At 34.2% G+C, this 27,901-nt stretch overlaps 1 protein-coding gene across 6 annotated transcripts; it reads left to right on the top strand.

Annotated features, from left to right (window-relative positions):
• On the top strand, positions 1 to 26,673 carry LOC130898837 (uncharacterized). 6 transcript variants are annotated; one of them, XM_057808380.1, is made up of 10 exons: positions 1 to 208; positions 2,224 to 2,444; positions 8,030 to 8,047; positions 17,951 to 18,126; positions 19,331 to 19,462; positions 20,408 to 20,461; positions 20,516 to 20,705; positions 21,714 to 21,828; positions 22,551 to 22,738; positions 23,188 to 26,673. In XM_057808380.1, exons 2-10 carry the CDS (start codon positions 2,246 to 2,248, stop codon positions 23,403 to 23,405), a joined length of 1,290 nt encoding a protein of 429 aa, XP_057664363.1. In that variant the 5' UTR covers positions 1 to 208; positions 2,224 to 2,245; the 3' UTR covers positions 23,406 to 26,673. The 6 variants fall into 6 exon arrangements, with proteins under 6 accessions (XP_057664363.1, XP_057664361.1, XP_057664364.1 ...); XM_057808378.1 differs by having other exon boundaries at positions 8,030 to 8,086; XM_057808381.1 differs by having other exon boundaries at positions 1 to 300; positions 2,228 to 2,444.
• The last annotated feature ends 1,228 nt before the right edge of the window (positions 26,674 to 27,901 follow it).

The raw sequence follows: 27,901 nt of genomic DNA, 5'->3' as shown, positions 1-27,901 counted from the left end.
ACTCTTCGCGCACCTTTTATAAATAGGATGCCGTCGACGTTGCTGGCGTTGAAGGAAAAAATTTCAGCTTTTTCATGCTTTAGTCGCAAACTCGGAACGGAGACAAAAGTAGTGTATACGCGCGAGCCGTTTTTTCGTATTTTGACCGATCAACTTTAGCCTTAATGAAACAATTTGTCATTTCTAATTATATTAGAACTACGTCAAGGTATCGTATTATTGATATTTCTCAGAATTGTGTATTTATGCGGCACGAGTGCTTTTAAAAAATGTGACGAGTTCGTGATGTCTGTAATGTAGGTACTTATAATTCATATTTCGAACACTGAACGGAACCAACATTATGTATACGTATACGACTGTATACGCTAAACTAAACAGTCATAATTATTACGACGATCCTAAATAACGAATGTTTATATTCACGTTGACAATTCAGTCCAATATGTTTCACTATGCATGCAGGAATCTGTTTGATTATCGTTCCTTAACATCGAGTCTTATACACACTTCTGGACTTTCGAGTCTTTCCACGATTTTAGACTTTCGAGTCATATGCGCACTTCTGCACTTTCGATTCTTTCCACGATTTTAGACATTCGAGTCTTATGCGCACTTCTGGACTTTTGAGTCTAATGAACGCTTCTGGACTTTCGAGTCTTTCCACAATTTTAGACTTTCGAGTCTTATGCGCATTTGTGGACTTTCGAATCTTATGAACGCTTCTGGACTTTCGAGTCTTATGAACGCTTCTGGACTTTCGAGTCTTAAGAACGCTTCTGGACTTTCGAATCTAATGAGCGCTTCTGGACTTTCGAGTCTAATGAACGCTTCTGGACTTTCGAGTCTTAAGAACGCTTCTGGACTTTCGAATCTAATGAGCGCTTCTGGACTTTCGAGTCTTATGAACGCTTCTGGACTTTCGAGTCTTAAGAACGCTTCTGGACTTTCGAATCTAATGAGCGCTTCTGGACTTTCGAGTCTTATGAACGCTTCTGGACTTTCGAGTCTAATGAACGCTTCTGGACTTTCGAGTCTTATGAACGCTTCTGGACTTTCGAATCTAATGAGCGCTTCTGGACTTTCGAGTCTTATGAACGCTTCTAGACTTTCGAGTCTTATGAACGCTTCTGGACTTTCGAATCTAATGAACGCTTCTGGACTTTCGAGTCTTATGAACGCTTCTGGACTTTCGAATCTAATGAGCGTTTCTGGACTTTCGAGTCTTATGAACGCTTCTGGACTTTCGAGTATTATTTGGACCCCACTGGATATACGCTTCAGTTGTTAAACTCCTTGCGCATGGAGCTGTAGTGAAAGTCAAAACTAAAGTGCAATTGGACAGCACTCGCATGTGCGAGGTTTAAGCACTGGGGTGAGCCTTGAAGTTTGCCTAATGATATTAAAAGGTTTAAGCTAAGATGCCTCATCAAATTTTCAATTATCCTTGATCCCTTACTAACCCAACTATGAACTATGAATACTGATAATTAATTATAATGAAAACTATGAGTAGTTAGTATGGAACGCCTCAATTATCTCGGAAACGTATTGTACGAAGTTTTAGCGCTTACAGCAGATGCTCAAACTGTTGTCCATTTACTTCAAAACAATCTGTGACAATCCTATCTTTTAATTGCTGAATATTAGCACGTTTTGTTTTATAAACGATGTTTTTCAAGTGACCCTCACAGGAAATAGTCTAAACGATAAAACCACGCCTTATAATCCTCTGGGAAACACATTATTTATTTATTGCCTCACCACAAACGCATAGTGCGATGAGACACCATCTTGTTGTAGACAAATATGTCTTTTTTATATAGTTATTGTCTTAAAATTCCGCCCATATATTCAGTTTTTCGGGATATTGGGTGTGCGATTCACGCATGTAACGAGGATCGTTACGTGACCAGCATCTACAATTATGCCGATTACGTTTCCATTATTACAGTGGCCTTATTGTAAAATATAACATATCTTTAAAAAATTGGTGGTGGTAGTGTTGAAATGACACCAGATTTGCGATCAAGTACAGAAAATTCGACTGCGGTACCGAATAGTTTAAGGAATGTGTCATTGATGCAATCCACATTTGATAATTGTAATTTTCATTTAAAGGCAATGCAACTTGAATTTGCTTCCTGTCAACAGAGACAGAAAAAAATATAATTTTCGAGCACGTGACATACTTAATTTTGAATTTTTTTATTATTGTTCTAGGTAGTGATACTCAACTGCCACAATGAATCTAATGTTTAGGAAGACCTTCGGGGAACAGAAAGCCGGAGTGGCGGCCATCAAAGGAAACAAGATCAGCGTTTGTCGACATACTAGCAAAAGGAGTCGAGAGCAAGGTTACACCGCAATGGAGGAGCACCACTACAGGACACACTTATTTTTCAGTCCACCTCGTTGTAGCTTTGGTGCCGCTGACGAAGATGGTAATTTACCACATTTAGACACATAAATAAATGCACACTGGCTTAAACACGCCACACAGTAATATTTCAACCGCTATTAAAAAATATTGTCGATAAAATAGGTTTCTTTCTGGGATTTTTTCGAAAATTCATCACTAGCTCAAATTGATATAGGATGGATGGGAAAACGCGAAAGTTGATTGTTATTTTTACAAAGAATAAACTGATTTGAAAAGAGAAAATTTGAAACTATACTGGCAGATCCCTTTGCTCCGTCCTTACACTTACAAAAAAATTGTATTCCTCATTAGGAATAACCAATTCTTTCCATCGATCCATCGATCTCTTTGAATTATTAAATAATCGCTGGTTGCCACATTTGGAGAATAGGACTGATACTTCACTTTATTCTGCGTCTTTTGACATAAATTAAAAAAATAGAACGTCAAATTTGTCAACGTTTTTGTTACTTTATTTGATAAAGCTTGTTTTTCTGCATTATTACTTCATATTTCTGACCTTGAAGAGGTTGAGTTAATATGGACACCAGGTCAAAAACGGTGTTCCTTGGGCACTAGGAAAAATCCTCATAGTGATCTACAATGTAAAAAAAAGAAAGTAAAACTATGAGGTCTTCCGGTGTTGTTACCAAACAGAGCTACAGAATGAAAATATTGAAACAAATCGTATTGGTGCAGCAAATTGGGCTGCTTTCAGGTCTGATTCCAGTAAATATAAACAGTTCGCTTTATTCTCCGTCAAATTTGTCAAAGTTATGACTTTTTCAGTATTTATTTAACATAAGTAAAAGTTTTTGTTACATCATTTGATAAATCTTGTTTTTCTGCATTATTACTTCATCTTGGGCTGGTTTCCGGTCTGATTTCAGTAAAGATACTAGATAAGTTACCAGTCTTCTGATAGGCCAATCATCTTCGAATTTGAGAATAGTGGCAGTTTTCTACACTTTCACTTCAAGTGAACTCCAATTAATTATTGAATTATCTGTATGCTTTTTCAGTGGATAATTCAGAGCCAAGCAAAGTGACAGGAATTATAAACAGCGTAAATTGAATATTTTTTATTAGAAACGAATGTATTCGATTGCATATCATCATCACTAGCGCCCTACAGGGAGGCCTCGACTTCCTTTAGCCTCGAACACCATCCTCTTTCAAGAACCAGCCAGTTTGCTGCACCAATCTTCTCTCTATATTAGCCTTAGTCTCCCTCTGTCTTTTCTGTCTGTTGGTGTGGCCTCAAAGTTCTTTTTTGTGGACACTCTGTTAACTATGAGTGCTATAATGCCGGTCATCAAATAGATCAAATCTTATCTTTACATAAAAAGATTAGAGACGTCCTACCGCGAACTGAATAGTAAATAACTTGTCTAGGTCCGCATTCGATATGTAATTAACAGTATCAGTGAATCATTCAAAAGTATAGATAAACAACATTACACAAAAAATTAATCCCTTGGTATTCCTTATTAAAACGTGAATTTGGTTAGGTTAGGTTAGGTTCTGTTTCTGTTTTGTGTTCCAATTGACTTGGGCATCGTTTGTGAACCGTTTCCGGGGCGGAATTTTCGATATTTAGTTGATACTTTTACCGGAATATCTATAAATACTTCGGATAACCGTTTTGTAGCTTGGTTTCGCAGAAATCTCGTATTCTTATTGGTGGAATACATGTTGGTTTTAAGCCGGTCATCAAATAGATCAAATCTTATCTTTACATAAAAAGATTAGAGACGTCCTACCGCGAACTGAATAGTAAATAACTTGTCTAGGTCCGCATTCGATATGTAATTAACAGTATCAGTGAATCATTCAAAAGTATAGATAAACAACATTACACAAAAAATTAATCCCTTGGTATTCCTTATTAAAACGTGAATTTGGTTAGGTTAGGTTAGGTTCTGTTTCTGTTTTGTGTTCCAATTGACTTGGGCATCGTTTGTGAACCGTTTCCGGGGCGGAATTTTCGATATTTAGTTGATACTTTTACCGGAATATCTATAAATACTTCGGATAACCGTTTTGTAGCTTGGTTTCGCAGAAATCTCGTATTCTTATTGGTGGAATACATGTTGGTTTTAAGCCGGTCATCAAATAGATCAAATCTTATCTTTACATAAAAAGATTAGAGACGCCCTACCGCGAACTGAATAGTAAATAACTTGTCTAGGTCCGCATTCGATATGTAATTAACAGTATCAGTGAATCATTCAAAAGTATAGATAAACAACATTACACAAAAAATTAATCCCTTGGTATTCCTTATTAAAACGTGAATTTGGTTAGGTTAGGTTAGGTTCTGTTTCTGTTTTGTGTTCCAATTGACTTGGGCATCGTTTGTGAACCGTTTCCGGGGCGGAATTTTCGATATTTAGTTGATACTTTTACCGGAATATCTATAAATACTTCGGATAACCGTTTTGTAGCTTGGTTTCGCAGAAATCTCGTATTCTTATTGGTGGAATACATGTTGGTTTTAAGCCGGTCATCAAATAGATCAAATCTTATCTTTACATAAAAAGATTAGAGACGCCCTACCGCGAACTGAATAGTAAATAACTTGTCTAGGTCCGCATTCGATATGTAATTAACAGTATCAGTGAATCATTCAAAAGTATAGATAAACAACATTACACAAAAAATTAATCCCTTGGTATTCCTTATTAAAACGTGAATTTGGTTAGGTTAGGTTAGGTTCTGTTTCTGTTTTGTGTTCCAATTGACTTGGGCATCGTTTGTGAACCGTTTCCGGGGCGGAATTTTCGATATTTAGTTGATACTTTTACCGGAATATCTATAAATACTTCGGATAACCGTTTTGTAGCTTGGTTTCGCAGAAATCTCGTATTCTTATTGGTGGAATACATGTTGGTTTTAAGCCGGTCATCAAATAGATCAAATCTTATCTTTACATAAAAAGATTAGAGACGCCCTACCGCGAACTGAATAGTAAATAACTTGTCTAGGTCCGCATTCGATATGTAATTAACAGTATCAGTGAATCATTCAAAAGTATAGATAAACAACATTACACAAAAAATTAATCCCTTGGTATTCCTTATTAAAACGTGAATTTGGTTAGGTTAGGTTAGGTTCTGTTTCTGTTTTGTGTTCCAATTGACTTGGGCATCGTTTGTGAACCGTTTCCGGGGCGGAATTTTCGATATTTAGTTGATACTTTTACCGGAATATCTATAAATACTTCGGATAACCGTTTTGTAGCTTGGTTTCGCAGAAATCTCGTATTCTTATTGGTGGAATACATGTTGGTTTTAAGCCGGTCATCAAATAGATCAAATCTTATCTTTACATAAAAAGATTAGAGACGCCCTACCGCGAACTGAATAGTAAATAACTTGTCTAGGTCCGCATTCGATATGTAATTAACAGTATCAGTGAATCATTCAAAAGTATAGATAAACAACATTACACAAAAAATTAATCCCTTGGTATTCCTTATTAAAACGTGAATTTGGTTAGGTTAGGTTAGGTTCTGTTTCTGTTTTGTGTTCCAATTGACTTGGGCATCGTTTGTGAACCGTTTCCGGGGCGGAATTTTCGATATTTAGTTGATACTTTTACCGGAATATCTATAAATACTTCGGATAACCGTTTTGTAGCTTGGTTTCGCAGAAATCTCGTATTCTTATTGGTGGAATACATGTTGGTTTTAAGCCGGTCATCAAATAGATCAAATCTTATCTTTACATAAAAAGATTAGAGACGCCCTACCGCGAACTGAATAGTAAATAACTTGTCTAGGTCCGCATTCGATATGTAATTAACAGTATCAGTGAATCATTCAAAAGTATAGATAAACAACATTACACAAAAAATTAATCCCTTGGTATTCCTTATTAAAACGTGAATTTGGTTAGGTTAGGTTAGGTTCTGTTTCTGTTTTGTGTTCCAATTGACTTGGGCATCGTTTGTGAACCGTTTCCGGGGCGGAATTTTCGATATTTAGTTGATACTTTTACCGGAATATCTATAAATACTTCGGATAACCGTTTTGTAGCTTGGTTTCGCAGAAATCTCGTATTCTTATTGGTGGAATACATGTTGGTTTTAAGCCGGTCATCAAATAGATCAAATCTTATCTTTGCATAAAAAGATAAGAGACGCCCTACCGCGAACTGAATAGTAAATAACTTGTCCGCATTACAATATTTAATTAACAGAATCAGTGAATCATTTAAAAGTATAGATAAACAACAACATTACACAAAAAATTAATCCCTTGGAATTGCTTATTAAAACTGGTTACTAAACGGAATAAAATGATAAAATTATTAACGTGAATTTGGTTAGGTTAGGTTAGGTTCTGTTTCTGTTTTGGTTTTAAGTTATTGAGAGGGTTGTTTCGTCGATATCTTTTAATCCGGGGTGTGTTACCATCTGTTACACTATTGTACATGTTTAGAAACTACTCATTACAAAGCATTACTCATAATTCACTGAATAATCAAAGAAATAAATTCATAACGAACTGTAAGTAGATTTGTATTTTGAATGTACAGTTACTAAAAGTGAATTTTTTTTGATTTCTTTATTGATTATTAGTTGCTGTTGCTGCTATTTCGTTTGTCTTCTTATCTAAAACATGTACTGAGACAAACAATCTAATATTTGAGCACCCGATCGAGCACATGGTGCGCAATGCTTAAAACGCATGTAATTTTTGAGATCTCGTGTTTTCCCCTTGTCCCTCAAGCGCCACATAAATTATTTGCCTTTATGAGTTTCAAAATTGCACTTTAAACACAAATTGTAGAATTGTAGGTTTACATTTCGTGTTTTTGAAATGAAATCACAATCGAGTAGGTGGAAACAGTAGGAATAATATGTGAAGTGAATAAATCTGTGAAATTTTTAATTAAGTACGGGTTTTTTATTTACCAACGTAGCTCCTCGACTCTTTGTCCAACGTTATCCCAATTTTTGTATATTTTTCGAAATAATTCCATCGCGTTGAATCGCCGAGACATTTCTTTAGGTTAGGAAACAAGAAATAGTTACAGGTGGCTAAATCCGAATAAAACAGAGAGTAATTTGTAATTTAATTTTATCTATTTTACAAAATGAAAATATTTTCGTTTTTGATGACCGGGGCATTATAATAAAAACAGTGTGTTCACTATGATTATCACTTACGGTTCTATAAATTCCTATTTAGTTTGTTAAAAAATTCAAACAGAAATGAATTCTTTTAGGGTATTCAATTTTTTACATTTTTGACTTTATTTTCAAGTACATTTTTCTTAATTGAAGTACTAGCTTTCAAAGCGGCGTGCACAATCAAAAACGGCGCGTGGACAACTATTTTTAACGTTATATTAGAATTATAAATAAGGGAGGAGCAGTTCCAGAGATTTTTTTGGAAATTTCCTCCCTCTTAGGGGCGTGTTTCTAATAATTCAAAAATATTTTTACTCTACGAGTTATAATATAACATTTTGAATCATCATCGATTTGATCTTGTAGATTGCCGAATATAAACTATTCAAATTTAATTGTTAAGGCGCCACTTTTTCGTTCAAGTACCATTTGATTACCAAAATTCTATTATATCCTCATCTTTTACAGGTTCGCTCGATTCAACAGGTAATGCCCAAAGAATGCAAAGAGCTATATTGCATACAGGTCTGTCAGAACGATTGTTTGACAACTAATTTGAATGTTCGTGTTTGCTTATATTAATTGCACCTTTTGAATTTAACTAATTGTTACAAATTGTCAAGACAAGGTCGTTATTCGTTCTTTGGTGAGAAGTGATCCGATTCCAAGGTCTCAAACTGCCTACTCCTTGGAATTTCACCGAGGAATTAAAAAGCTGAATCAAAAATATAAACTACACAATAGAACACCCCCATTGCTGGTCTCGAGCTAACAGTATGGGAGGTTCTCCATATCTTGCGGCGTCTTCCAACGATTCGCCGCCCTAAGGGCGACTTACCTCTAGCTATTTTGACCATTCTGTCGTTATCTATGTATTCGTTCCGGTCTTTCTTTCTTCCCAATATCCATTTGGTTACGTTGTCAATCTTCTAATGTCCTCGCTTATCACCTTGTCGTTTTTGCTGCAGATATCTTCATTTTTAAACTTTGTGTTGAATTTTAATACTAATCTCTGTTAGGTCATCTTCGTTTTTTGCAATCAGAACAGCATCATCTTGACGTCTTTGTTCCCCTTTGAGTGCTCGTCGAATACCATTGTTTACTGGAATTCCTTCGGTAGTTTTGGCCTGTATTTTGTTTCTCTGGCAAATTTTTTCGATGGTTTTTATGATTTAATTATGAGATTTGCCTGTTGTATAGAAGGTTTACCAGTTGTATTCGATCGAACGCCTTTTCCGCGTCTATAAAACACGTATGAACGCCGGTTTGTTACGCTCGATGGATTTTTCAATTATTTGTCGCAGGACAAATATCGCATCTGTACAAGATATTCCTGATCTGAGTCCTTCCTGTTCATCGCTCAATGTAGTGAGTTCATCCACATCCACATCATAATCGCGTCGTATTTTGAATCAATTTCAATTGCATATTTACGTATTCAAGAATGCGCAGTCAATGCGAAACCCCTTAATCTTTTGCATTCTCAAATTTCTTTCAAAACGAACTTTAACCTATCACCACTCGGGTAACTCAATCGGTGCTCGGATGGGTTGATGCCACTCATCCTAAGGGCCAATAAAGAGGAGGAGTTTCGTCGTCCTTAATGAGCCAAGTTTCAGCAATCGCAAGCTGCAATTCGTTCAGATACTCAGCACGCCAACGGGCCAATAGATTGGAGTTTCTGTCGAAAAGGTCAAATTCAACCTTCAATCCGAGTCAAAAACGTACTGAAATCCTTAAAAGTTGAAGATTTGTTACCCAAAATCCGCTTCAAATGAGATTTTATACTCTTTATCCCTGCTTCTCAGAGGCCGCCAAATGTAGTTGTCTGAGTAAACATTACAAGGCTGTCTTCTTCTATTAATGGATCTGTTAAAAGCTGCTGAAAAGGCTGCGGTCCCAAGTTCTAAAGCTAACTCGATATGCAAGTGTTTTCGTGCTCACATGAAAAGACAAATAAAAGCCTTGGTCGCCCCTAGTTTTTCGGTCCATAATCTGTACCAACATCTGATAAATTACCCGTTATATAATTCAGAGGTTTGGACTTAGTCTTGTAGCATCTAATGCATTGATTTCCTCCCAAGAATTCCGTGCTGAAAAGGTAAATATTTTTCTCTAATTGATACAAACTGTACTTCGTATTTATTGCCTAAATTTACAGCGCCCAAGGAAAGGTTCAAGCATCTCGTCGATGGTAGTTTATTCCTCTACTTGATAGTTTCCTTTACACCTCTCGAATATCTCTCTTTCTGTCATCGAGATTGTCAAATCGAAAAGTCCTCAATAGTAAAAGGACTCGTTCACGTGACATAGTTGCCCTAAAGCATTTTTAGCCCAGCATTGTAAAGTAATCCTAATAAGGAATAAATTTCCGCTGAATCAGTCTGTCGACAATCTCGATTCGATCTAAATAAAGATTTGTGAATCGTATTATAGACTAGATCATAGAGTCAGGGAAAAAAAGGTTCCAGCAATCAACTGGTGACATCGCACTGCGGAAACTCTCACACCACCTGGTGGACGAATTATAATGTTTAGGATTGCAATCATCTTGATCAGAATGATCGCTTTCAGCATCTTATATGTTTGCCTGATCAATCAGATGCTGTCTGTCGCTCGCAGACCTCAGAAATCACCTGCCAGATGGTTACTGGAACTAAACCGATGACGACGTCGCGTTCCCTTCCCACCCACAAGCATCTAAACAGCCTTTTGGCGCCAAAACATTTTGTAGGTTAGAGAAAATCTAGAAAACTATTTTATTTTCGTTTTTGTACACAATTTTTTCATCGAGTCGCGTAATCTTTTATAATAGATAATTGAATTAAATAATTGGGGAATGGGATTATTATAGATAAACGTGAAGGACACGGCCCAGACCTTGTATTTATATATATATATACAAAATAGTGTGTAAATACTTTGGCTTGCGGTAGTTTTGCTTAAATTTACGAATATAGACACAGTGATAAAATACGTCGTAAAATTGTAGTATGCTAGTTAAGTTTGTTGGAGCATCCAATTTTAGATCACAGCTTCGTAAAATACGCAAAACGTGGCAGGTATGAAAACTTTTATATCATTGTGGCATCGGCTATTGTATTCATACAAAAAAATATATTAAAATAATGTAGTGTTGTGATGACGTTGATGTTGACAGTGCGTTTATTTTTAGTGCCGAATTCGTATTTATACATTCCAGTCGGTCTGAATCGTTTATTTTTGGCTCGGTCAAATATATGCGAAATTGTGGTTAATTGTTGAAGATTTGTTACCTACAAACACATGAGTCGAATGAAGGTTTACTTTTCTTACGTTTCATCACATTATTCATTTTATTTTGAGCATGTGGTTTGTATTATTTTCATTATCTAATTTTAGCTGGAGAAAATATTTTTTTTTTTAAATATTTATTTAATCGAGCAACACAAATTTGCGCTTCGGATTAGTAGTTTTCACCTCCGATTTCCACGAAATTTTAAGCAAAAAATGTTCATAGCATTTTTTTTGCAAAAATCGATAGTGTTTTAGTTATGCGCGATTGAAAAATTGAATTTTTCTCGAAAAAAACACGTTTTTAATCAATTTTTCACGAATAACTCATTTACTTTTGGTTTTATCAGAAAAAATATGAGAAACAAAAATGAAGCTTATAAAAAAACGAAGAGATTGGTTTTTTTAAATTTGCTTTAGGCATAATACAAACCGAGTTATGATTTATTGAAGGTTGAATATTTTTATCGAATAAACATTTTTTAATATTCAACGTCGAGTAACCGAAAAACTATCAACTTTTCGATGTAATTCCATATAATCTTTTTCAAAGTACTTTTAAAAAGCTTTAAAATGATGTTTAACGGAACTCTTTAGCAAGAAAACCAAGAAAGTTATGGCCGAAATAAAATCGTTTATATATTTTTTTTAAAAACCAATTTAATCGAGCAACACAAATTTGCACTTCGGATAAGTTGTCCAGGCTAACGAGGTTTTCACCTCCGATTTCCACGAAATTTTAAGCAAAAAATGTTCATAGCATTTTTTTTTGCAAAAATCGATAGTGTTTTAGTTATGCGCGATTGAAAAATTGAAATTTTCTCGAAAAAAAACACGTTTTTAATCAATTTTTCACGAATAACTCATTTACTTTTAGTTTTATCAGAAAAAATATGAGAAAAAAAAATGAAGCTTATAAAAAAACGAAGAGATTGGTTTTTTTAAATTTGCTTTAGGCATAATACAAACCGAGTTATGATTTATTGAAGGTTGAATATTTTTATCGAATAAACATTTTTTAATATTCAACGTCGAGTAACCGAAAAACTATCAACTTTTCGATGTAATTCCATATAATCTTTTTCAAAGTACTTTTAAAAAGCTTTAAAATGATGTTTAACGGAACTCTTTAGCAAGAAAACCAAGAAAGTTATGGCCGAAATAAAATCGTTTATATATTTTTTTTAAAAACCAATTTAATCGAGCAACACAAATTTGCACTTCGGATAAGTTGTCCAGGCTAACGAGGTTTTCACCTCCGATTTCCACGAAATTTTAAGCAAAAAATGTTCATAGCATTTTTTTTGCAAAAATCGATAGTGTTTTAGTTATGCGCCATTGAAAAATTGAATTTTTCTCGAAAAAAACACGTTTTTAATCAATTTTTCACGAATAACTCATTTACTTTTGGTTTTATCAGAAAAAATATGAGAAACAAAAATGAAGCTTATAAAAAAACGAAGAGATTGGTTTTTTTAAATTTGCTTTAGGCATAATACAAACCGAGTTATGATTTATTGAAGGTTGAATATTTTTATCGAATAAACATTTTTTAATATTCAACGTCGAGTAACCGAAAAACTATCAACTTTTCGATGTAATTCCATATAATCTTTTTCAAAGTACTTTTAAAAAGCTTTAAAATGATGTTTAACGGAACTCTTTAGCAAGAAAACCAAGAAAGTTATGGCCGAAATAAAATCGTTTATATATTTTTTTTAAAAACCAATTTAATCGAGCAACACAAATTTGCACTTCGGATAAGTTGTCCAGGCTAACGAGGTTTTCACCTCCGATTTCCACGAAATTTTAAGCAAAAAATGTTCATAGCATTTTTTTTGCAAAAATCGATAGTGTTTTAGTTATGCGCCATTGAAAAATTGAATTTTTCTCGAAAAAAACACGTTTTTAATCAATTTTTCACGAATAACTCATTTACTTTTGGTTTTATCAGAAAAAATATGAGAAACAAAAATGAAGCTTATAAAAAAACGAAGAGATTGGTTTTTTTAAATTTGCTTTAGGCATAATACAAACCGAGTTATGATTTATTGAAGGTTGAATATTTTTATCGAATAAACATTTTTTAATATTCAACGTCGAGTAACCGAAAAACTATCAACTTTTCGATGTAATTCCATATAATCTTTTTCAAAGTACTTTTAAAAAGCTTTAAAATGATGTTTAACGGAACTCTTTAGCAAGAAAACCAAGAAAGTTATGGCCGAAATAAAATCGTTTAAATATTTTTTTTAAAAACCAATTTAATCGAGCAACACAAATTTGCACTTCGGATAAGTTGTCCAGGCTAACGAGGTTTTCACCTCCGATTTCCACGAAATTTTAAGCAAAAAATGTTCATAGCATTTTTTTTGCAAAAATCGATAGTGTTTTAGTTATGCGCCATTGAAAAATTGAATTTTTCTCGAAAAAAACACGTTTTTAATCAATTTTTCACGAATAACTCATTTACTTTTGGTTTTATCAGAAAAAATATGAGAAACAAAAATGAAGCTTATAAAAAAACAAAGAGATTGGTTTTTTTAAATTTGCTTTAGGCATAATACAAACCGAGTTATGATTTATTGAAGGTTGAATATTTTTATCGAATAAACATTTTTTAATATTCAACGTCGAGTAACCGAAAAACTATCAACTTTTCGATGTAATTCCATATAATCTTTTTCAAAGTACTTTTAAAAAGCTTTAAAATGATGTTTAACGGAACTCTTTAGCAAGAAAACCAAGAAAGTTATGGCCGAAATAAAATCGTTTATATATTTTTTTTAAAAACCAATTTAATCGAACAACACAAATTTGCACTTCGGATAAGTTGTCCAGGCTAACGAGGTTTTCACCTCCGATTTCCACGAAATTTTAAGCAAAAAATGTTCATAGCATTTTTTTTGCAAAAATCGATAGTGTTTTAGTTATGCGCCATTGAAAAATTGAATTTTTCTCGAAAAAAACACTTTTTTAATCAATTTTTCACGAATAACTCATTTACTTTTGGTTTTATCAGAAAAAATATGAGAAACAAAAATGAAGCTTATAAAAAAACGAAGAGATTGGTTTTTTTAAATTTGCTTTAGGCATAATACAAACCGAGTTATGATTTATTGAAGGTTGAATATTTTTATCGAATAAACATTTTTTAATATTCAACGTCGAGTAACCGAAAAACTATCAACTTTTCGATGTAATTCCATATAATCTTTTTCAAAGTACTTTTAAAAAGCTTTAAAATGATGTTTAACGGAACTCTTTAGCAAGAAAACCAAGAAAGTTATGGCCGAAATAAAATCGTTTATATATTTTTTTTAAAAACCAATTTAATCGAGCAACACAAATTTGCACTTCGAATAAGTTGTCCAGGCTAACGAGGTTTTCACCTCCGATTTCCACGAAATTTTAAGCAAAAAATGTTCATAGCATTTTTTTTGCAAAAATCGATAGTGTTTTAGTTATGCGCCATTGAAAAATTGAATTTTTCTCGAAAAAAACACGTTTTTAATCAATTTTTCACGAATAACTCATTTACTTTTGGTTTTATCAGAAAAAATATGAGAAACAAAAATGAAGCTTATAAAAAAACGAAGAGATTGGTTTTTTTAAATTTGCTTTAGGCATAATACAAACCGAGTTATGATTTATTGAAGGTTGAATATTTTTATCGAATAAACATTTTTTAATATTCAACGTCGAGTAACCGAAAAACTATCAACTTTTCGATGTAATTCCATATAATCTTTTTCAAAGTACTTTTAAAAAGCTTTAAAATGATGTTTAACGGAACTCTTTAGCAAGAAAACCAAGAAAGTTATGGCCGAAATAAAATCGTTTATATATTTTTTTTAAAAACCAATTTAATCGAGCAACACAAATTTGCACTTCGGATAAGTTGTCCAGGCTAACGAGGTTTTCACCTCCGATTTCCACGAAATTTTAAGCAAAAAATGTTCATAGCATTTTTTTTGCAAAAATCGATAGTGTTTTAGTTATGCGCCATTGAAAAATTGAATTTTTCTCGAAAAAAACACGTTTTTAATCAATTTTTCACGAATAACTCATTTACTTTTGGTTTTATCAGAAAAAATATGAGAAACAAAAATGAAGCTTATAAAAAAACGAAGAGATTGGTTTTTTTAAATTTGCTTTAGGCATAATACAAACCGAGTTATGATTTATTGAAGGTTGAATATTTTTATCGAATAAACATTTTTTAATATTCAACGTCGAGTAACCGAAAAACTATCAACTTTTCGATGTAATTCCATATAATCTTTTTCAAAGTACTTTTAAAAAGCTTTAAAATGATGTTTAACGGAACTCTTTAGCAAGAAAACCAAGAAAGTTATGGCCGAAATAAAATCGTTTAAATATTTTTTTTAAAAACCAATTTAATCGAGCAACACAAATTTGCACTTCGGATAAGTTGTCCAGGCTAACGAGGTTTTCACCTCCGATTTCCACGAAATTTTAAGCAAAAAATGTTCATAGCATTTTTTTTGCAAAAATCGATAGTGTTTTAGTTATGCGCCATTGAAAAATTGAATTTTTCTCGAAAAAAACACGTTTTTAATCAATTTTTCACGAATAACTCATTTACTTTTGGTTTTATCAGAAAAAATATGAGAAACAAAAATGAAGCTTATAAAAAAACGAAGAGATTGGTTTTTTTAAATTTGCTTTAGGCATAATACAAACCGAGTTATGATTTATTGAAGGTTGAATATTTTTATCGAATAAACATTTTTTAATATTCAACGTTGAGTAACCGAAAAACTATCAACTTTTCGATGTAATTCCATATAATCTTTTTCAAAGTACTTTTAAAAAGCTTTAAAATGATGTTTAACGGAACTCTTTAGCAAGAAAACCAAGAAAGTTATGGCCGAAATAAAATCGTTTAAATATTTTTTTTAAAAACCAATTTAATCGAGCAACACAAATTTGCACTTCGGATAAGTTGTCCAGGCTAACGAGGTTTTCACCTCCGATTTCCACGAAATTTTAAGCAAAAAATGTTCATAGCATTTTTTTTGCAAAAATCGATAGTGTTTTAGTTATGCGCCATTGAAAAATTGAATTTTTCTCGAAAAAAACACGTTTTTAATCAATTTTTCACGAATAACTCATTTACTTTTGGTTTTATCAGAAAAAATATGAGAAACAAAAATGAAGCTTATAAAAAAACGAAGAGATTGGTTTTTTTAAATTTGCTTTAGGCATAATACAAACCGAGTTATGATTTATTGAAGGTTGAATATTTTTATCGAATAAACATTTTTTAATATTCAACGTCGAGTAACCGAAAAACTATCAACTTTTCGATGTAATTTCATATAATCTTTTTCAAAGTACTTCTAAAAAGCTTTAAAATGAGGTATAATGGAACTCTTTAGCAAGAAAACCAAGAAAGTTATGGTCGAAATAAAATCGTTTATATTTTTTTTTTTTTGGAGAAATAACCTCAAATTGCAATAAAAATTTAATTCAGTGATGATTTCCTTTATTCACTTACTAAAAATGATTTCTGGAAGTTTAGAATACATAATTTTGAAAAAAATTATGCTTAAAGTTGGAAAATCATTTTCGAAATTTCTGAAAAACTACAAGATATACATAAAAATTGATGAAGAACAAAAAGTCAGTATTCCTTTTAACAAACATTTTACTCGTTTCAAATTTTTTGTAAAACAACTGAGATTTGACCTTACAAATCGTACTTTAACGTTTGACTGATACCATTTTCGAGCCCTTTAAACGTTGCCCTTTTAAAAATAGAGGGTTTAAGAAATTTAAAACGTTTATAAACTTATAGGTTATAAAATTCCCTACAAATCTACGTTTCGAGTTACTAATTTGCTTGAAAATTAACCGAGATATGGCAAAAAAACTAAATACAGATTTTTTTATCATAAGGGATGATTTATAGGGGTTGAAAATTATAAATACTGAATATTCAAGTCAAAACAGCCAAAAAGATATCTAATTAAGATAAAAAAAATCATCAAAAAGTATAAATACGTCTATGAAAATTTTGTTTTCGAGTTTTTTCGAAATAAGGGATGATTTTTAAGGTTTGAAGATTTGGGATGCAAAATATTTGAGTTGAACACAAACAAAAAGAGTCAATTTAATATAAATAAACTACCAGAAAGTAATTCAATTAAACAATTTTTATTCAAACATTAAAAGTATTTTTCTGCTCATTAAATTTCACCCCTAAGTTACAAGCACATATCGGCATATGGTGGATTTTGAAGATAAGGGTAAGTCAAGGTTAATTCCAAATTTTCATGGAAATCGGCCGAAATAGAATTAAAGGATTAAATATCTAAAGATCCTCGAGTGGAACGTCTTCATTAGCACCATTACCAACACTATAATTAACCCACTTTTGAAGTATGAGTGACATTTGATGACTCCATACTTTGGTGTGGATTTCTTCGCGACGTTTTTTCGCTACAGCACCTTTTTCCGGTTTGATAGACTCGGAACCTGAACGCTGAACACTTAATGACGCAAAACACCTTTTTTCTCGTACTGTACTGTACTTTAAAGTATTAATTTGTGTCCGAAAAACGGTACTTTACAGTATCTTTGTACTTTACAGTACTTTCAACCTCCTTGTATCATTCTTGATATTTTTTTTCGCTCTCGACGGATTCTTCCAGATGTTTTTCAGCCAGTAATGAGCTCAGAACCAGCGTCGGTCAATAACGTTGACGAAGCTCGAAAGATTAACGCGGTAAGGGTAAGAAAATTATTTGTCTGGTAAAGGGCGACATGTAAGTTCGAGCCGAGGAATCCGTTCACCAATTGGACGACGACAGGGCAGCTGTAATCGCCCCTTCCCCAAAAGTAGTTTGTCGAGACATTCTACCCACGACAGTTGGCAGAGTACCAACTCAAAATCACTCATCCGGAGGACAAAAACAATCGCTACAACTTTAGCCTTGTAGAAGAAAATTTTTCCTATATCAGGGCCATTTTTCAGACGTATGTTTGGTGAACTAATCAATAGATTAGATACTCCGAAAAACTAGAAATAAATGATTTGTTGACCAGATGGGTTTCGAGGGATTCTTCAGTGTCTTATTTTTTTTTCAGAGCCGCGGTGCGGACCTATGACTGGAACGGGGGGTGAATCGCCGCCGATGCAGTCGACCATATCTCCCGCAATGACGGAGTCCGATTTACCTCAACCTTTGGTGGTGAGGAGTCCGTCGGTGTCTCTTATGAAGTGGCCCAATCAATTGCCGACGAAAGCGACACCCACCCGACAGGTAAATTTTATGTTTCATAACATATAATTATCAATTAATCTACTTGTTATGAAATTTATTATTCGCTCAGTAAAATAGATAATCGGATGAGAGCTACGGAAAATCCGATGGTCGTTTAAACACATCTATCTACTATAGAACCATACAAAATTTCTATGTCAAAATATTTGATTACTCGACATATTCTCTTTCAAAAGAAATGCTGCAAGCCAGACCTCCACAGCTTTTATTATCTACTCGTTGGAAGAAAATTTACGACCTTCTAAACTTTTTTTCAGTTGAGGAAAGAGATGATAGTCGGACGGAGCCAAATCTACCCTAAATCACGAATTTTTTGCATGGCAAAATGAGATTTGTGTTGGGGCGTTGTCCTGCAGAAACAAAACACCTTTGGATAACTTTCCGCGTCTTTTCTCTTTAATTTTCTCCCCTAGAGTGATCAGTAATGTCGAATAGTAATCTCCAGTTATTGTTCTACCCTCTATCAAAAGCATGGCGATCCCAAAAAACTGAAACAAGAACTTTTCCGGCAGATTTTTGGACACGAAACTTCTTAGGTCTTGGAGAACCAGATTGTCGCCATTCCATCGATTGTTGCTTTGTTTCTGTATCGAAGAAATGTACCCAAGTCTCATCCATCTAACCTTGCACGCTTTTGGTCAACATTTGGGGATCCATTTTGCAGCGCTTTTTCTCATGTCCAAATTGACGTGAACTATATGATGAACGCCTTCCCGATCGGTCATCATCTTCAATGGAAACTTTACCTCTTTTGAAACTTGCAGTCCAATTTTTCACGAAGGACATTGATCACCAAGGGTATTAAGCCTTTTAACACTTACACTTCTAATAATTTATTGTTCGATGCTATGGTAACGCAATATTTTGTTTATGCATGGAACTGGTCTTCTCTTATAATAATAAATGGCAACACCGTAGACTTAAACTTGAATTATTGAATAGTTCACATAATAGAAATAGTTGGAATGGTTGAAATTTGTATTTACGTTAAAAATTACGTAAAAAGTAATTCGGATTCAACATCGAACTCTGAATTAACAAAGAGCGAAGATAATAATAATAATTTTATTCATCAATACTAGTAGAATTCTCCAATTGAATAAAAAGAGCGAAATATTGTTTTTTTTTTCAATGCAACTCCTTAAAAGAATTCGGAATACTCATACTTGTTTTTCTATTGAAGGTGAATTTCAATTATGGAAACGAAAGCAGCCATGTAGATGCTCAACGAGCCCTATCTGAATTGGATAAGGACTGCTTCATTATCCCAGTCCATAGTCTTGATAGGTTTCTTCCTGCGGGAGTTCCGATACCAGTAGGTATAAAACAAAACCATTTTTCCAACGTACTTTTGCTTTACTTCATAATTACTCCATAAGACCATGAAATCGTTTAGTGGGTTCTAGCTGTACCATTAACTGCAACAGATCACCACCATCGATACCGATCTTCAAAACATTCTGGCGTGAGTTGGAAGCAATCTAATTGAGTTCATTGTAGTAAATACCCAGGCTGTTGTTTTTACAAAAAAAAAAAGGTGACATCGCAGGTTAGGATTTGGTTCTATCTGGACATAAAATGTCACAATCACAGCAAGATCGCTTGTTGGGTATTGAGGCTAGGAACAATATGTCTTAGCATAGTCGCGTAGACGAATTAGCTTAATAAAAACTTCTTAAAGGCCACAAAGCTTTATACTCCGCAACTAATCATCTACAAAACCTAGATTCGGTAATCTTTGGAGCTCGGCTCCGAAGCACAACCTGAGGATGCTCGAGACTCAATACAGAAGCGAGCAATTCGACTTGTAGACAATCCATAGTTGACCAGAAACTAAGTGAAAGGTCTTTGACCTGATTCTGTTTTATTGATACTGAACCGCCATCTGCCGGGCTGATTTGTGAATATAAATCATCCAGGCCCCCACTGGATTGCTGTATAATCTATTCTATAAAATCTTTTGGCCAATATAATGAATATCTCATAATCTAGTACGTTTAAATAAAACCTAATGATGTTTGAGTTCACTTGAAATGTTAATCAATAAATCTAACCTTAAAAAAGTACTACTTGAACAAAGTCTCATTAGCGCCCTCTATGAGAGTCATATATATGAAAATCATGGAATGTATTTACTTCGAAAACATATTAGTATAAAATGTTGTCAGTAGATTCGGCACAATCTTAAAAAACGGGGTCAACTAACTCCCCGTACAGCTTGTATACTAATTCGACTAATAGGATTTTTTTTGTATTACAGAAACCTGTAAATAATAATAGTCTAGATAAAAAAGGAAATCTACATGTTATGGAGGTAACGTATTCGAGACGTCGTTATCAAATATAACTTATAATATAATAATTTTAGGTGCCCGATCCCAAGTTATGTGTCTTATGTCATTTAATGAGTCCGTTGGAGCCGGTAGATCCCGTTTTAGAGTCCCCGTTAGTTCAACCGCTACTTAAGCAAAGGGTAATAGCAGGGGAATTAGTTAATGACATAGCACAAGCCAAAACGGCGGTTACGGGAATGTTACTTGCCAATATGGAGAGGAATGGTATGATATTTCATGTTTTTTAGCGACCATGTTTGAGTAACTGGAAATAAACGTTATAGAGTAAAACTTCGTTCAATTCACACAACTGAAGTTTACAAAAATGACTCCTCTATAAAGCCACAGCCCGCTGTGTCCCTTGATCTTTCCAATTTCTCTTCCTTAACTATTTATGTCCGGAGTTATCCTCTTCCAAATGCGTTTTTCCAGGAAACTGATTGAGTCTTCTTCGACTTTTTCCTACCACCTTTTCCCAGGTCTTCCAATTGGCCTACACCCTTCAAAACTTGTACTTCTGTTCACTGAAAAAGCTCAGAAGACTGGCAACTTATCTTGGTCTTAATACGAGTACCGTAGCCAGAGCGAAGAAGCGATGGGAAAGATGATGACGAAAATATGTTGCATCGATTAATTTTTCTTATTTATACGATTTCTATTCGTGGGGCTCATTAATGGACACTGTCTTTTACGTTTTTAATTTATCTAAATACTATACACTACACTTACTTATAATAATTCACTTGTCACTATCACTTAACTAACTCAAATAATTTATTTAAATTTTACAATTACTTTGCTGGTTCGCTGTGTTCAGTACGACTATTTATTATAAACTGAACTAAACTACGCTACAAAAACGCCTTATGTATCCAAAGATCTAGAAAAGTGAAGCTACGAAACGAAATTTTCCTAAAAATTATTCAAAAGAAACAATGTAATAAAAGTTATATAAAAACAAAGATCAAACGAATTCCGGGTAATTCATCCAAGAAGGCGCCTTCGCCGCATTTTAGGATTTCACTTTATCCAAGCAGGACCGGCTCCAGGGCGGAGATGAGTTCGTAACATACGTTGAATGATAACTTTCAGGACCGAACTTTTTCTGTTTTGGGTTTTTTTCATATTTTGTTTTCTTCCTAAAAAAGTATATTTGAAAAAGATGTTTTATTTATTTTCTGGAAATCTGACAAAAATTTAGCGCACGGAAAAGTGTTTTCTGTTTATTTTCAGCCGAATTTCCATTCATAACGTACTATGTGATAAATACGTCTCAGACTAATCCTGTGATGTTCTACAATAATCTCCGCACTGCCAGTTTGAGCAAGTTCGATCCAAGAACTACTAGGTGAGTTAAGTTAATTGAAAATCAAAATACGTCAAATCTTAGTAATTCGTTATCATGAAAAATTATTAAAATGCCAGTCATCAAAGACCTTTTCCAGCATATTTTTGGACACGAAACTTCTTAGGTCTTGGAGAATCAGATTGTCGTCATCCCATCGATTGTTGCTTCGTTTCTGGATCATAGAAATGTACCCAAATCTCATCCATAGTAATAATTCGGTTTAAGAAGTTTTCAAATCGAGCACAGATCGAACGCGATGTTTCTACCCTTGCACGCTTTTGGTCAACATTCAAACATTTGGGGGAATCCATTTTGCAGCAATTTTTCTCATGTCCAAATTGACGTTTTAGCCCAATTGGACGGTCTGATAAAATAATGTCATGAAGTGCATCGATATTTTCGGGGACTAACACAGAAACTGACTTTCCCGATCGGTCATCATCTTCAATGGAAAATTTACCTTTTTTGAGGCTTGCAGACCAATTTTTCACCAAGGACATTGATCACCAAGGGTATTAAGCATATCTTCTTAAATCTGCTTACCTCTTAACCCTTTTAATTACACGTACTTCATGATGGACTCTTTTAACTTATTGCGTAGCTCTGGTTTACTTTTTTGACTTCAAACTTTACACTTACACTTCTACTAAGTTATTGTTCGATGCTATGGTAACGCAATATTTTGTTTATGCACGGAACTGCATTTTATTTTTAAATTTCAGATATACAGCTGCACATACGCTCGATTTATACACAGAAGTAGCTTCAATATGTCGACCGCCAGTACACGAAATCGGTATGTCATTACAAAAAACGCACAGTACATCTACAGGGTATCTCGTATCTGTTTATAAAGTTTTCGAAGGAGACGATAGAGAAAAATTTGAAAGAAACTGGTTGTACTGGACAGGTATGTATATATGTATAATGGCATTAAGAATTTATTTACCTTCAAAACCATAGATAAAAAAACAGTCCGATTCCAAAGTATCTTCATTAATAATGGTGGTCAAAATCGTCCGAACTAGAGTCATTATTTGATTGAATTATGAGGGTAATACCACATAATCATCTTCTTCTTTGAGAACATTTTAAATACTGGAGACTAAGTCTCTAAATCTCACCTAGCGACCCCACTGCTTATCGCACACAGTCTGGCAGGAATATTTCGAATAAATTGTGTGCATACGGCTCCAGCCAATAGAAATTCATTCATGTCTACGATTCGTTGTTTTAATTGGTAAACAGTGGAGATGATGAGTCCACGTGGACTGACAGTTTGTGTTTATTCCTCTCATATCTTTCTTCTGCGTTCGATATTGGAAGAACTGTGTATTATAATTATTTTTTTTATTTCAGGAGCAAGAATGATCTATCGATATCTACCCCACGCAGCGGGCCTTCGTCGAATTTCGCTGCACAAATCGCTTAGTCCGAAAGGCGACAAAATGTACATTTTATTATGCGAATGCGCTAATCTATTAGAAGACGTGACAGTTTGCGCATTGATATTACCTGCGCTGAGAGCAAGATTGACGGGATATACAGGATTATTTAGACCGTTACAAACCTTTTAATACGAAATGGGTCCAATCTAATTTTAAAACTATAGAGATAATATCGGGAGGCTACTAAAAAGGTTCAAGTCTCCTTTAATAATTTACAGGGTGATTTATAAAATTGAGCATAAATTTTAATTGGTTAAGAAGTTAAGAATCTCCAGGAGTTTCTTTATTTCTGTCGGGCAGTTAAATGTCTCCTTGAGGTTGGTTTTCGTATCGATCTGCTGGTATGCGGTAGACTATTCTCTGCACTCGGTAACAATGTCCTTAACAGACCACAGGAACATGACAACTTTCGCAGACAGGACTACTTTCTGACGACAGTAGTCTCAGTAGAGTCTCCTTATTGTCACAGCTTCTCTCCCAATCAAAATGTTTAGAGGCAGATTCTTGAATGAGGTTGGTTAATCTTTAGATTATTGGCAAGCTGTCTGACGAGCGTTTCGACGAGACTGAACACTATCTACACCAACACTAACGATTACACTGTGTCTGGCGCGCGTTTCGATAACCAAGTTACCGTCTTCAGAGACTGAAGGTAAATGTATGTATGTCTTTTTTACTATGATGTGAAGAGGAGGTTGTAGAGACACAAGTATGACAAGCCACTCATCAAGATCTATCTGCGTGTGAAAAAGTCATGCTGAGAAAAGTTTGTGTGGAAAAATCAATGGATAAAATGAAAATTTAGTAATTTTTGTAAGGTTAGGATAGGTTCTGATAGGTTTTTCGATAAAACTGATGCATTTTCACACACACATAGATCTCGATGACATCTATCGAACAAATGGCCATTTTATCTTGGAAAACATTATTAATACATATCAGGGGTAGAAAAATTATGGCATCGGTGCCATGTGATACGTAAAAATTTGTTTTATGATACAGTATGAAAAAAAAAATATATTTTGTCCAAATAACAAAGTGAAAACTTGTTAATAACTATTATTAGTAGCTCTTGCGTGAGTTTTATATATAAATTAGGAATTTTAGATGTGTATACAGTTGAATAATTTAAATAATCATTTTTATTGCTACACGGTTTTGTATAATAGTCCAGTCAATTTTTTCGCTGTTTTGTTTTTTCAATGGAATAAATATCTTCAATAAAGTGCCCAAATAAGGGGAAAATTATCATTGTTTCCCTTAGAAAACGTCTTGAAAACGGTCGATCGAGCGAAAATTTTGCATAGAACAGAAAAATTAGTAAATTCCATTAGCTTTCGAATGAAAAAAGCAAAAATATGGAATAATTCTAATATTTTGCATAAAATTCAATTTTATTGGCCAGTTAAGAAAAATTCCTGATTTAGTCAAAAAAAAAACAAAATTTCAAAGCATCACTTATTTAAAAATACAAAGGTGTGTACAATTTTGTATGCGCTCGAAAAAGAAGAGTCAAAAGCTTATATTGACTGGACTATAAATATTAAATTGAATTATTAAGCTTGACTCAGGGTTTTTTAATGTTACATAGCCGGGCAAAATGGACGGAGAACATTGAATTTATAGTTAAATTAAGCCTTTTATGGAAAATTTTTCGTATATTTCATACACTACGTAATGGCGTTTTTGGACATATGTCGCTAATATTTTGAATGCATAGTTTTTATGATATTTTCAAATTTACTGATACCGGGTTTACTATGTGAGATATTTATTTAATACAAGATGATAATTTTATACTTTCGTGGTCCCTCGTTTTTTGGCTCTAGAAAATCGAAAAGGCATCCGATTTCGACGCATTTTTTTTAATGGTTAGTAAATAATTTTCATTCGTGAAACTTCTGGCGTTATTACACCACTCTTAGTAAAGACCCCAAAAGTCGAGTAAAAAAGTTTGACGCGTGTACCACGTGAGGTTGTTCTGATGAATTTTCCGGCACTTTCGGTCGATTCTGGCGAGGTTTTTCCGACCTCCAAAACTTCTGGCGTTATTACAACGCTCATATTTGAGGTTCGGACCCCACGATCCAAGAGTTTTCACTAGTGTACCATATGAGGTCTTCCGGTCCATTTTTTCATATCCGACTTGTACAGAGTGCCTCAAATCCAGTTTGGTGATGTACTAGCGCTGCTTTTTGTAGTCAGCTCTGGCACTAATCTGCCGTGACCTCAGCACTATCGTGTTGGCAGAATTTACAAATCCGTTCAGGCTAAAATTTGGTCCATAACAAAAAACGTAAAACGGTGAAAACTTCATCCTCAAGTCATACACCTTCTACAACTCAATAAATTCAGATTTATCATATCTACTAACAAAAAAATACGAATACATTCAAAATATGAAGTCATATTTTAAAAAATGTACATTTTATATAAAATTTATTTCATAAAATTCATACATTCGGTGTTCTGTCCACTTTGTTGACTCTGTATACAAACTCTAGTATGGAACAAATGATCTGTGATGTCTGAATTTGTATATTAATAAACAAAGAATGGATCATTTATATCATCCCATATTCCTCCAATCTCCAATCATAGATCTCTCTCTTAGCTATTCCATACTCTCCCAGGTGTAGCGCTCTGAAGTTCCTCAGGTGTTTGTTGAAACGACAGTGTTTGTCTCAACCCCTGTAGGTTATCCCAATAATCGGTTTTGGTCCTATTCACTTTGTTTTCCAGTGATTTTTCCATTATTCTTTAGCTGATGCCACAGAAGGGTTCGGATCCCACGAAGGACTTGTTGTCTGCCTCCGCTTTAGCAGACTGCTTGAGATGAAAAAACGTTTTTACTTTCTATTTTGTTTACGGTATAATTGTTAACTTCCACGATCTAATGAGTTCGTACTTTCTCCCACTAATATATCTAGAGCAAAATACTGGATCTAGAGTCTCCTAATGAACACCTACAACTCAGTTTTCTATTCCTTATTCCTGCTCGAATTCATCTGAAGCATCTTCAACTTATCCATCAAAACCTGTTCATCGATTCACAGCAGAGACTCGGACAGAAATCCTGAACTCATCGATCGAAATTGACAAAGTTATTAGGCATGTAGAAGATATTGATGATAGATCAAAAATTCGAGATTCAGGTGATTTTCGGCTACTTCGGAATAGTGAGATTTGTTCTTGTCAAAGATATTGAGATTTAGATGATCCATCGTACGCGTACTGGTTGAAATGTCATAATATTAGTCTACATATCAGTCCAAAACAAAAACATGACAAATGAGATGCTTTTAGTGCAGTTTTTAATGAGGTTAACAAAAGCAATAACAGTTACAATCACTAAAATTGTATTTAAAGACTTAGGAATATAAAGAATTTTTTTAAATACTTTTGTTTTCTTTACCTTCCACAGAACCAAACATTTGAAATTATCTGTTCTCAATCTTAAGGCAGCTTAGAGGTTAAATAAACTTGAGGAAATTTGGGATTCCACATCATAGTGCGTCACACACCTTTCCAAACGTTTTTTCCATTGATCGAAGCAGTGCTGGAAGTCTTCTTTGGTGAGTGCCTTCAGGAGCTCTGCCGTTTTTGCTTTACCGCTTCCATCGACTTGAATCGGGCCCCTTTCAAAACAGATCTGTTTCTAACCTTCCAAGGAAATCTAATCCGACCCTTCGACGCAAGAGCTTTTGGTCAGGAGTCAGATTTTTTGTCAAACTTTTGTCATGTGTAATTCCTCGTGTAAAATCGTTTCTTTATCGAGGTTTACAGCCTCGGCCATCATCCGGATGGTCATTAGACTATTTGCACTCACAATTTGTTTGATTTTGGTCTTTATTTCCGGAGTCGAAACAGTCACAGGGCGACTTGGGTACTGGTCATCTTCAATACTCTCTCGAACGTGCATAGACAAGATATTTAGATACCCACCACCTTTCGTTTTTTACCCCACCTGTCTAGGGCGCCTTCTAGGCGCGCAGTCTCGTTATTTAATAGTCAGACTTCGTATGTCATTGATGAATTGTTTCGAAAACATGGTGATGAAGGTCAGTCGGCGTTGTGCTACAGCCACGTAAACATTTCCGCCATTATTGATGCTCCCGCCAAGTGTGATTCGTTTTCTAAAGAAATCCATCGAAGAATGGGGAAAACTTCATGAGTGATGGTGTCGAAAATTTGAAAATGACAGTAATGATGTACATGATGAAGGGGGCCAAGGACGTAAATCTGTCGTTTCAGATGACAAGTTGACAAAATGGTTAAAGAAATCCGTAGATTCACCATTACAGCGGAATTTCCAGAAGTTTCAAGGTCCGTTCATTGGCGACAGCTTTCTTTGAAGAGGGTATTGAAAAGCTTGTCCACAGATATGACAAAAATGTCTCAATCTCTTCGATCTTTTATTTATAGCCTATTTTAGGTTGAAAAAAGCTACGTTCCACGTAAATACTGGTCAAGACAGCTCAAATTCCGAATCTGATAAACTCTAAAACGAAATTTATTGCTGCAATAATATAAATCAGTTTATAAAGTGTTATTTTAATTTAGTTAAGAGGACACCCAGCTGATGGATTAAATAGTATGTTTGCGAACCACATAAATATAAACCT

Source organism: Diorhabda carinulata, chromosome 10 (assembly GCF_026250575.1).
Source record: "Diorhabda carinulata isolate Delta chromosome 10, icDioCari1.1, whole genome shotgun sequence".
Lineage (NCBI taxonomy): Eukaryota > Metazoa > Arthropoda > Insecta > Coleoptera > Chrysomelidae > Diorhabda > Diorhabda carinulata.
Note: the sequence above shows the minus strand (reverse complement) of the source record. Positions and strands in the feature narration are given on the sequence as shown.